Source organism: Orbicella franksi, chromosome 4 (genome assembly GCF_964199315.1).
Source record: "Orbicella franksi chromosome 4, jaOrbFran1.1, whole genome shotgun sequence".
Lineage (NCBI taxonomy): Eukaryota > Metazoa > Cnidaria > Anthozoa > Scleractinia > Merulinidae > Orbicella > Orbicella franksi.
In genome coordinates, this window is record NC_138148.1 from 28,389,396 (window position 1) to 28,401,244 (window position 11,849).

General features: G+C 40.3%; 2 protein-coding genes and 1 pseudogene across 2 annotated transcripts in view; 2 read left to right on the forward strand and 1 right to left on the reverse strand.

The window, feature by feature from the left end:
- The window catches only part of LOC145483817 (uncharacterized), a 28,892-nt gene extending 26,250 nt beyond the window's left edge, over nucleotides 1-2,642 (reverse strand). Inside the window, exon 1 of the mRNA XM_081462362.1 lies at nucleotides 2,059-2,642. The gene's annotated coding sequence lies outside the window, so the exon portion shown is untranslated. The remainder of the gene's footprint in view (nucleotides 1-2,058) is intronic.
- Nucleotides 525-1,587, forward strand: LOC145483818 (octopamine receptor beta-1R-like). The gene has a single exon (XM_081462363.1). It carries the CDS (start codon nucleotides 548-550, stop codon nucleotides 1,415-1,417), a length of 870 nt encoding a protein of 289 aa, XP_081318489.1. The 5' UTR covers nucleotides 525-547; the 3' UTR covers nucleotides 1,418-1,587.
- A 7,059-nt stretch (nucleotides 2,643-9,701) lies between the features above and the next one.
- Nucleotides 9,702-10,861, forward strand: LOC145484539 (adenosine receptor A3-like; annotated as a pseudogene).
- The last annotated feature ends 988 nt before the right edge of the window (nucleotides 10,862-11,849 follow it).

Sequence of the window (11,849 nt, forward strand, 5' to 3'; positions counted from 1 at the left end):
GCGATCGATTAGACTGGAAGAAATCGGCTTATAAAAAAAGAGCCTAACAAAAGAGCGGGTCCTTGAAGCCACGTTCTAACGTAAACGTGTCTAAAAAGTTAAGACTTTAGGAGTTTCTATTGGCTATTATTGACACCTTTATGTGAATATCTAATTACGTCAAAGAACAGCTGGCAGCATAAAACATACGCGATATTAAAGATACAATTTATTTTACGATTCTCAATATTATCTGGAAACTGCACGGGCTATAAACAGGCACGTGTTAGAACTCTGTAATGCGCCCTAATCTTGCATTGGCTCTTTCTTACTCACCACAGCGTATTGAAGCCTGAAGAAACACTAACGTTTTTCAGTGAAAAAGACTTCAACATTTGGGCTTTTCAACAGCCCAGAAATCCTGAGAAAGTTAACGAGGACCGCTTCATCAACCGATTTGACTACAGACTGAACTTCGGACCTTGTTTGATCGCTGAAAGTGAATTCCATAGTGATTGACTCTTTAACTATATATGTTTCTTACGTAAATCGATTTTTAAAGCTGAAGATGTGGTTTTTTATTCTCGGTTGGTTCTTCACCGTCGTAACCGTTTTGGGAAACGCACTTGTAATGTACTTGATAATCACAAGAGCAAGATTGCATGTTACAACAAACTGGTTTGTCCTGTCGCTAGCATTGGCTGATTTGTGCGTTGGATTGACTTACTTCCCACCGCTTTTCATTTCAAGCTTCTTCCAAGAGTTACCCATCGATCACACGGGGCTTTGGTTTAAACTCAGCCATACCTTTTTATATTCTTCATCTTCAAACTTATGTGCCTTGACAGCAGACAGGTTCCTTGCAATTACGATGCCTTTAAAATACAACGTATTCATGACAGGAAAACGATTAATAATCTCTCTGGCTTCAGCTTGGATCGTACCTTTAATCCTCTTCACATTACCTTCAATTTTCACTTATTCTAATAACAATGCCTCTTTTACGTTTATCTTCGAGACATTCAGAGTAGCAGTCTTCCAGCTTATCCCGAGCGTGTTGTTTGTATTTGTCACCGGTCGTCTTTGCCTCATAGCAAGAGACATTTCGCAAAAGAAATCGCTGCTTTTGGCTCAAATCAGGTTTAATTTCAAGCCACAGCAAAATGTACCGACAGTGAAGAAGCAGAGGGAGAAGAAAGCATCAGTGAAAATGATTGTGTTAATTATTTTGCTTTTCGTGTTGTGTCACATCGGAGGAAACTATCGTTGCTTCTGTTTCGTTTTCAAACTTTGTTTTGCTTCCGGAAATCTGAATAACGTTATTCACGTTCTTTTTATCATGAACTCGGCGGTGAATCCTTTGGTTTACGCTGTTTTGAAGAAAGACATGAAAAACGAACTGAAGAAGATGGCATTAAAGAGACATTGCCATTGCTGACAATTTTTCGCCATTTATGTTTATTACAATTACAGTCTTAGTCTTTTGAATCAAACTTCAGAAGCAGCGGTCAGTTGGTATGGATCCGCGCCCTACAATTTAAAGTGGCAATGAACACACTAAATAGAGAAAAAAAAAACTGACTGACTGAAAATATTTTGTGAACTCAAAGTTCGTTATATATTTTACATAAAGTAAAATTTTGGCTTCCCCTTAGGATATATGATATTAGGTTGAAGTCGAAAGCTGTTCAAATACCGAGTCATGGTTTCACTAAGAGTCACAACAGAGAAGTTAAGAAGAATTAAAGGAATATGTCGTCAGTCGGTTATCGTCAGTAAAATATTTAATGGAGTTTTTCTTTTATTGTGTAAGCACAGGCGGCCCAAGCTCACAATGCGAGGAGTGTTTTTTTTTTTTATCTTTATGCGAACGTCCAGCGCGCGAAACGTGACACGGTTACCGCCGACATCTACTATTACATAACGACCGAGTTTGGTTGCGCGAAACGTGACCTTCGCCTTGCAGTATGTGGTGGTGTTGTGTTACAACGGTTTGAATTTATAAATGTTTGCACGGGGAAAAACGGTAATCGACATTATAGCTGAAATTTTGGTATTTTTGCAATAAAAATGACTCACCTCAATGCCTTATTGTCTTTTCTATTGTCATCTCGCTTCTCAGCTCGATCCGACGCCTTTTAAGCGAGTTATCGCTTAATAGTTTTCCTCTACTAAGAAAGAGTAAAGGCTACACACTCGATTCTGGACTGACCCCCGCTCGAAGCAAAAAAAAACACTGAAATCCCGCCAGCCGCCCCAGGTCCTCCGCAGAATCATAGTACAGGTTTAAGCGCTCCCTTGCAGTTAAATTCCAAGCCAAATTCATCTCCACAGCGCACGATACAAAGCTCTGAATCGAAGAAAGCTAACCATCCGGAATCAGTGATCATGCTGCCGACACCATTCGTGGACACATTCGAAACCCGAGCGGAATGCCGGGCTAACAAATTGACCCTGACCAGGGGAAGGGAGCGCACAGTTCTCGACAAGCCAGGTACTTTGCGCCACGGTCCCCTGGGAAGATTTTTGTCCAGGCCGCCAACGGAGCATTGTTGTGACAAGCCAATCAAAGCAACAACTAGACGTGTTTACAAATGTGAGATACTTTAATAACTGTCAGAGAAAACCCTTTACGCGATCTCGAATAGATAAATCTTCGTGGATCACTATCATCAACAGAGCTCATCGAGTTTATGTTAAGATCTTTTGAAGATCTGAAATAGACAGTTTGTTTGTGGAGATACTGCTTTGCAGAGTGTAGAGGAATGAAGGTCGTTAGCCAAGATGTTAGTGTGCACTGAATATTTATTAAATTCTCAGCCTCGGATAATGCAATTCTAGCTTTCTGATTGGTTCACTGGATCTCGGTTAGCACCCATTATACCTGCGTTTGACCTTATATGGAAATGAAAGGGGCAAATGTCGCTCGGCATGAGCTTTTTCGCGTGAAGCAAAGGTTCGTCGACAAAAAAAATGATGAAAAAAAGCACATTCGGTGAGCTATCTACACAGCAAATACAGGAAATTATGGACAATGCCGACTCAGTAACAACAAAAAAGCCACAAAGCTCGAGATAAGATTATTTAACGGTACGTATACGTTAAGTTTCCCTTAAAGTTGCAAAATTAAAATATGACCGGCGAGATTTTACGCATTCATGAAGATTATGTAACAAAAACAAATTTTACCTGAACAGAATGGCTTGCTAGTCCTGGTGGCACCAAATTTTCGAAACCAATATAAGAAATGTCAAAAGAAGAACTGAATGTTCAGTTGAAGTGTTTTCACTCGTCTGCGAGGAAGAAAGATGACACGTATTGCAAAAGTTCATTGATAAATCCATTAAAGCCGCCAGTTGATCATTTCCTTCGCACGCCGCCGCACAACAAACCGTTTTCCATTATCTCTGACCAGGCAAATAAATTATTAGAGCATATGCATTTGTAAAAGGCCGCAGGAAAACAGGCATAATTGCCGGCGTAGTCCATAAGAAACCAGTTTCCAATGAGCAGATGAGGAAACTGTTCGACTAAGCAAGCTCGGATCGGCCGAGAGCAAGAATCCCGCACAGCTACAGAGGACGACCTAGTTTTATCTCAGTCTCTTTTTTGGCCGACGACGACGAGAGAATGAACGACAGCTAGCGCCAACAATTCTGTCCTTGCGAAAAACACCTCACGGAGTTGAGTGTTTTGAGCTGAACCGAAGTAAGCCCGGTTCTTTACCAGCCACAAAAAACCACCAGGGTGGCCTCGAAGATTCTGAAGATGAATCTGACGCTAAGATAGTTTCTGTCCTTGACTCTAAAACTGACCACCAATGAGCTCCACACATACAGCTCGAAATGCCAAGGCTTTCAAAGCAAGGAAATCCTGAGAGAGATCTTGTCGAGAATAATTTTGGCATAACGTCTGTGTCACATGGCGATCAAAGTTTTCCGCAGCATTAGTACGATGGCAATGTGCAAGTGCACAATTATTTGGCTCTTCTCCATGACTCGAACTCGAACGCTTTTCAAACTTTCTGGCCAAGGTTATATCTCCTTCATTTGATAGACATTTCTTGAATTCTACTTGATTGCAATTTCATTCAGCAAATTCGTTTGCTTCGCTCTCAAATTTTTCATTCAACTAATTTTACAAACGGCGCGCATGTCATGTGATTTCCCACTTGTTGTTGTTTTTGTCACATCGACTTCCGGTCGTTTTGTAAAATTAAAACCCAATAAAATTAAGCTATATTTCCAAGAATACAAACGCACCGAATTTAATAAAACAATTATTCCATTCGCGCTTGTTGGATATGAGATTGGTTATAGCCAACTCGGCCCTACGGGCCTCGTTGGCTATTTACCATCTCATATCCAACGCGCGCTCATGGAATAATTGATAAATATTCGCGGCACATGTCATAATAGCTAAGGAAATTTGCTTTAGTTTTGCTGCATCACAGTCATATTATGTCTTACTCTAGATTTAGCAATTTTTCAGTATCAAATTTTGTCCTTTAACGGTGTACTCTTCCGTAGCAAAGAAAATATTTGAAATAGGTTTCAGTACGGACAGTGCCAACAGATTTATCTATTCTGGGCGGCTGGCGGGATTTCAGTGTTTTTTTTTTTCGCTTCGAGCGGGGGTCAGTCCAGAATCGAGTGTGTAGCCTTTACTCTTTCTTAGTAGAGGAAAACTATTAAGCGATAACTCGCTTAAAAGGCGTCGGATCGAGCTGAGAAGCAAGATGACAATAGAAAAGACAACAAGGCATTGAGGTGAGTCATTTTTATTGCAAAAATACCAAAATTTCAGCTATAATGTCGATTACCGTTTTTCCCCGTACAAACATTTATAAATTCAAACCGTTGTAACACAACACCACCACATACTGCAAGGCGAAGGTCACGTTTCGCGTAACCAAACTCGGTCGTTATGTAATAGTAGATGTCGGCGGTAACCGTGTCACGTTTCGCGCGCTGGACGTTCGCATAAAGCAACCTCGTTCCCAGGGTCTCTCATCTTACCGCCCCCTGGAGCGAGCGAAGAGAGACCCTGGTTGGGTCTGGTCACGTGCCACTTTGACAATTGAGAACATCAGGGAGGGGTCCTCTGTAATCAGCAGTTTGTCGCGTTGAGCTTTGTCGCACGCTGCGACCGCCACATTACCCGCGGCGTTTATCAGTACTTAGCTTTCAGGCTGAAATTTCGAATAATATCTGTTCCAACGTTTACCTAATGGTTAAGCAAGTCTGTCTCGAGGCAATTTAGTGGTCGTGATTTTCAGTGTTGTCGTCTTACCCACTGGATTTATGGAAAGTTAGTCATATTTCAACTGTGGACGTCGAGCAGCGCAATTTCATCCCGTAGTTATTGTTGTTTCCCCTTTGAATGCACTCGATCAAATTGATGCAAAAAACATAAGAACGTCGCTAGGAAAACGTATAGCTTTCTCAAAGTAAAGCTACGGCAGTCTCTGAAGAAAAGCTGGACGAAGACAAATATGATATTCGTGCAACGCACTGTGCTTGCAAACAGTTCTAATCAAATAGCCGGGCCCGGCGTCACCTGCGGCGTCACAATATAGAATGCAAGTAAGCAATATGTTCACGGAATATTTTAATCTTTGTCCCTGGAGAGCCAATACTTAGAGCCTTAAAACATATCTTGCAATAGAAACGAACCTAAACAAAGTATAAGCACGGCATGGCAAATTACAGAGGTGTCAAACTCTGAGAAGCGACGTGCAGTTAACAGCGGAAACCATGCAAACCTACGACCTCTAAAAATATGCTGTAACATAATCAAACGACTCCGCTCTACTTATAATTTCCATTTCTTCTGATAACACGGCACGAAATATGCCCCTCAGAAACACGCTTGAAGCAAAGAAAGGTCGAGAGATCGAAAATTAAATGAAAATGTGCACAATTCTCTCGAACCGTTGGCGTCACGTACACTAATTTATTAACGACACAATAAAAATTACATTTTTCTTTTCTAGCCTCCTTTCGTTCGAAGATAAATCCATCTTATCAGCAACGACGGCGAAATGCATACCGCGACGAGTTCGTTGTATTTATATCCTTCGCGCTCTGCAAAGTTCGGGACGCCAACGACGCGGTGAAACTTCAATAAATCTTTTCACCCTTTCTGTCCTTTCGAAGTGAGTTTGGCTTTTAGTGATCATCTAAAAGGCCCTGAATTCTCTAAAATTATTTAATCGCCCGTAACAAGACCTACACTTCATTCTGAGGTAAAGATGAGTCAAACATCTTCCATACACAGCCTCGGCTGCGGTGTGTAATTCTCCGTTCGCCTTCGTGAGGAGATTTTTACAATATGTAACAACCATCAGCGACTTGGATTTCCGCTATCAGATGATGGATAAGTTTTCCTTGGCGTTTGCAGAATATTACCGCCGGACATTGTCGCAGAACATTATATCGTTCTTGGTTTACTTTGGTGACAACACTTCCCGAACTCCCGTAGGCTAAGTATAGACAAAATTCCTACTAGGCCGCCCATTCCTTCAATAATTTAATTGTCATCTCCCAGATTCTGGGAGACACGTGACCAGACCCAACCAGGGTCTCTCTTCGCTCGCTCCAGGGGGCGGTAAGATGAGAGACCCTGGGAACGAGGTTGCGCATAAAGATCAAAAAAAAAAAAAAAAACCTCCTCGCATTGTGAGCTTGGGCCGCCTGTGGTGTAAGTAACTGATATAATTATTTCGATTGCAACTTCAAAAGCAGTTCACAATTAAAGTGCACTTAACCGAAAAATTTTTTTTCCCTAAAACGAATCCACTTGTTATTCGAAGTATTTGGGCGAAAAAATTTTTGAATTTGGTTGAATCCTCGATTTTCTATGCCCTTTCAAAGTCGCGCCTGAAGTGTTACACGACCGCGTTTTAGGGAGTCTGGGGCGGCGGTTGCTGATGACGTCTACCCAGGAACCAAACACAATGGCGCCTCAGTCAGCTCTCTGTATTTGCTCGAGAAAATGGAAAACAAAACTAATCGTTCCAATATATTTTGGGACTAAAACGTCCAAGTTTTGTTCCAGAATCATTTCTTTTTCGTCACTGGAGTCAGAGTTAGGTTTCGATTCGGAAGACACCCAAACAAACTTCGATCGAGCACGTTCGACAACCGTGAACTCACTGCGCATGCTTAGAGCTTTGAGAACAATTTGCAACATTTCAAGCGACGACGGGGAAAATTCCTTTGCGGACGAGCTGCTTGTATATTAGGAATGGAAAACTAGATACGACGTGGAGGAGCAGGCAAACGAAAAGCAGGAATGAAAACTCAAGGACTGCTTTGCATGGTAATTTCGTCAGCTAAACACAAGACTCCTACGCGTGTTTATAGCCCGTTTACATTTGTCCTTCGCGAGAATGTATTTGTCAAGGTATGGTTGTTCTATTAAATCCAGTTTGTGTTTTACTTTCTGGAATGCTTCATGTTTATAAGAGCGACGCAAGTGTTTCAGTTTTCGAGACTTGATGACCTCCAAAACACTGGCTTCGATCGATTGAAAATCGTAGAATTGTTTGGAGCTGTATTTTTGAAGCTGCGGGAAGCAAGGCGGAATTGGGAAGGAAACATTTCATACAATTACCCATTTCACATTGTCACACGTTTTAAGTCGTAACTCCAAATAACCAGTGTAAATTTTTTTCAAAGTTCGCAGTGAAATTCGTCGGATAAGCGAAAAGGATGTGTTCCCTAAGCGGTCCGCAGACATGAATGTTACGCGGTCATGTTTTTGACACTATTGCATAGAATGTTTGTCGCACTGCTGATTTCCAAGCCTTCGAAAAACTTTGTGAGTGTAACAATTTTGTTATCATGTAATTCTAAAGGATTAATCTTCGACTTTTATCTAAGTCGAACGAGAACTAAGTGATGGTTGGCGGCGTATAGCTGCGACCTATTTACATATTACTATATTTGGTCGTAAAGGTTCTTCATCGATCACACAACTTTGCCGGCTAAGTTATAAATACTGCAGGATTGGAAGATATAGGTTGTCGGTAGTATTTCGGCAAATTGCTGGTTGGCTTTAAGCAGAAAATTTTGAAAATAGCGTTTGAAAGCCTGCGGAACAAATTCCAGTGAGAGTTCTTCAATGGTTCTCACAGACTCAGTTCGCTCGTTTCGGTTCAACAAAATCAACCATCGTTTATGTCTTCATTGTACCATTGACCGATCGTCGCCAGTAAATTGTACAGTATATCTTTTTTTAGATCTGGGATATTGCTGCAACAGCCGATACCACCTCTGGAAGGCATTTCTGTGCACTTTTCGAATGTGTATTGCACCATCCTGAAGAAAATGAGAGGACGTGAGATATTCGACCTTCCTGGGTAGACATCACAAGAGCCGCTGGACCCATTCTCCTCAAACTCGGTCGTGAAACAAAATGGCGGTGTTTTGAAGCTATTTTCGAGATTTCGTCGGGGCACAGAAAATCGAGGATTTAACCGAATCCAGAAATTTTTATCGTAGAAGTATTTCAAATAACAAGTAGATTAGTTTTCGGGAAAAAAATTTGGGGGGTTAGGTGCACTTTAAGCGTTAACGAAAAACACTGTACAAATATTTAAATGTCTTGTGGTATCATCGCTCGTAGTCATAACAACTTAACGAAACGCAACGTTAATTAATTGACAAGTACAGTATTATGGCTCGTAAAGGTTTCTAGGGTAGACATTAGTTAATCAATTGTAAATAAAGCGCTAGATCATGAAAACCCTAACTAAAGAACCTGCAGTTTTCCTTGTATTGAAAATTAGCATAGGTAATCCAGGAGATAACAGATCAGTCGGAGATCAACACGTCATTTTGTCTGACGAAACACGTTAAGGAAAAATACAAACAATATAGTGAGCAACATAGTCAAACATGACACATATGGGTTATTGACCGAGCGTTAGGGCAAGATGGCTGGATATTGACCGAATGCATTTTTTCGGTCTTTATCAGACAGACACGGAGTCCAGGTCCATAAACTCGCAAAAAAAGAACGAGGCCAACATCTAGCCATCTTGAACGGATCAAGCCTGGTCAGCAAGAGATTTATTGCAAGATTTTTGGGGAAATGTTTCTTGCGGAACAAAGCGGGTAGTCCCGAGAGGGCAAGATAGCGCCATCTTGCTTGCTCGGGTAGCATATCATAGTGCAGGATTTGGTTCATCTTGCCAATTCACGGAGCCAACCATATAATATGGCTTCTTAAGTCCAAGCAGGTTAAAGGATGTTCATTTTTGTTGCATTAATTTGTACTTTATTTGTAAAAGAATGCGAATAACACCACTGACGTAGTACGATAGGATATTTCTAAAAATCAAGCTACGACATAGCCTTCCACCGCTTGGCAATACCCACTAAGAAATGCAGATCTGTTGATTAAAATGCTTCCTTCATTTAACAGAATAATACTCTTGTCCTATTGCTCCGCGATCAATTTGACGGCAAAAAATTGACTTAAAAAAAAGGAGTCTAACAAAAGAGCAAGTCCTTGAGTGTTGTGTTCTAACAGCCACGTTGTAACGTGGACTTGTCTAACAAGTTGAGAACTTAGGAGTTTCTATTGGCTATTATTGACACCTTTAAGCGGAAAAACTAATTACCCCAAAGAACAGCTGGCGACATAAAACATATAAAAAATTAAAAATACAATTTATTCCGCGCTTCTCAATATTATCTGGAAACTCCACAGGCCCTAAACAGGCGCGTGTTAGAACTGTGTAATGCGCTCTAATCTTGCACAGGCTTGTTATTACTCACCACAGCGTATTCAAGCCAAAAGAAACACAAACGTGTTTCAGTTAAAAAGACTTCAACATCTGTGTTTTTAACACCCCGGAAATCCTGAGAAAGTTGACAACAGAAGGCCGCCTTATATTAACCGATTTGACTACAAAACTTCGGACCTTGTTTGAACACCGGCCCAAAGCGGAATCCACAGCGATAGAGTCTTATATATGTTTTTACGTCAATCGATTTTTAAAGCTGAAGATGTGGTTTTTTGTTCTCGGTTGGTTCTTCACCGTCGTAGCCATTTTGGGAAACGCACTTGTAATGTACTTGATAATCACCAGGGCAAGATTGCATTTTACAACAAACTGGTTTGTCCTGTCGCTAGCATTGGCTGATTTGTGCGTTGGATTCACCTACTTTCCTCCTCTTTTCATTTCAAACTTCTTCCAAGAGTTAACCATCGATCACACGGGCTTATGGTTCAAACTCAGCCATACCTTCTTATATTCTTCATCTTCAAGCTTATGTGCCTTGACTGGAGACAGGTTCCCTGCAATTACGGTGTCTTTAAAATACGCGGTATTCATGACAGGGAACGATTAATAATATCCCTGGCTTAAGCTTGGATCGCACCTTTAGTCCTCTTCACATTACCTTCAATTTTCACTTATTCTAATAACAATGCCTCTTTTACGTTTATCTTCGAGACATTCAGAGTATCAGTCTTCCAGCTTATCCCAAGCGTGCTGTTCGTATTTGTCACCGGTCGTCTTTGCTTTATAGCAAGAGACATTTCTCGAAAGGAATCGCTGCTTTTGGCTCAGATCAGGTTTAATTTCAAGCCACAGGAAAATGTACTGACAGTAAAGAAGCAGAGGGAGAAGACAGCTTGATTGAAAGTGATTGTGTTAATTATTTTGCTTTCCGTGTTGTGTCACATGGAAGGAAACTACCGTTGCTTCTGTTTCGTTTTCAAACTTTGTGTCGCGTTTGCAAATTTAAAAGAAGTTATTCACGTTCTTCATGAACTCGGCGGTGAACCTTTGGTTTACGCTGTTTTGAAGAAAGACACGGAAAACGGACTTAAGAAGATTGCACTTGATAGACGTTGTCACTGTTGACAGTTTTCTCCATTTAATACAATCTTAGTCACTTGAATAACAATTGACTCGGAAACGGCAGAGTATTCTTATGGATCTCATGAATTTAAGGTGGCACTGTACACCCTAAAAGGAAAAACTGGTACACTAAAAACATTCTATGAACTTTAAGCCTCTTAGATATTTTACATAACGTAAAATATTAGCTTTCCCTTAGGGTAAGGGATCTTTCAAAAACTTTACAGTGCACTGGAAAAGTTGAAAATTTACAGAGTATGTAAATAACATGTAATTAACATGTAAATAATCCAAAAAAGACTGTAAAGAATAATTTACATGATTTTTCCCCTTTTACATGTTTTGGAGGTTTCATGTAAATAACATGTAAATATTTTAAGTGAAACATGTAAATGATGACGAAAACACTGTAAATGTTTCAAAGCAAAGGGCTAAGATCATGTAAATAACATGTAAACTGTTCCTGCAAATACTGTAAATAGCCTGTAAATTTCTTGTGATTCAACCTGGAAACCCGTAAATAACATGTAAATTTAATACAGGGAGGGTGCCATAATACTGTAAATAACATGTAAATAAAAAAGAGGAGGCTGTAAACAACATGTAAATAAAAAAAGGGAGGCTGTAAATAACATGGAAAATGAAAACAGGAGCCTGTAAATAACATGTAAATCGAAGAAGGGAGCCTGTAAATAACATGTAAATCGAAAAAGGGAGCCTGTAAATAACGTGTAAATCGAAAAAAGGAGTCTGTAAATAACATGGAAATCAAAAAAGGAGCCCATAAAGAACATGTAAATCGAAAAAGGGAGCCTGTAAATAACACGTAAATCAAAAATGGGAGCCTGTAAATAACATGTAAATCGAAAAAGGGAGCCTGTAAACAACATGTAAATCGAAGAAGGGAGCCTGTAAATAACATGTAAATGGAAAAGGGGAGCCTGTAAATAACATGTAAATGGAAAAGGGGAGCCTGTAAATAACATGGAAA

What these genes read in the sequence shown, in the direction of transcription:
- LOC145483818 (XM_081462363.1), top strand. Translation starts at nt 548, where the DNA reads ATGTGGTTTTTTATTCTCGGTTGGTTCTTCACCGTCGTAACCGTTTTG.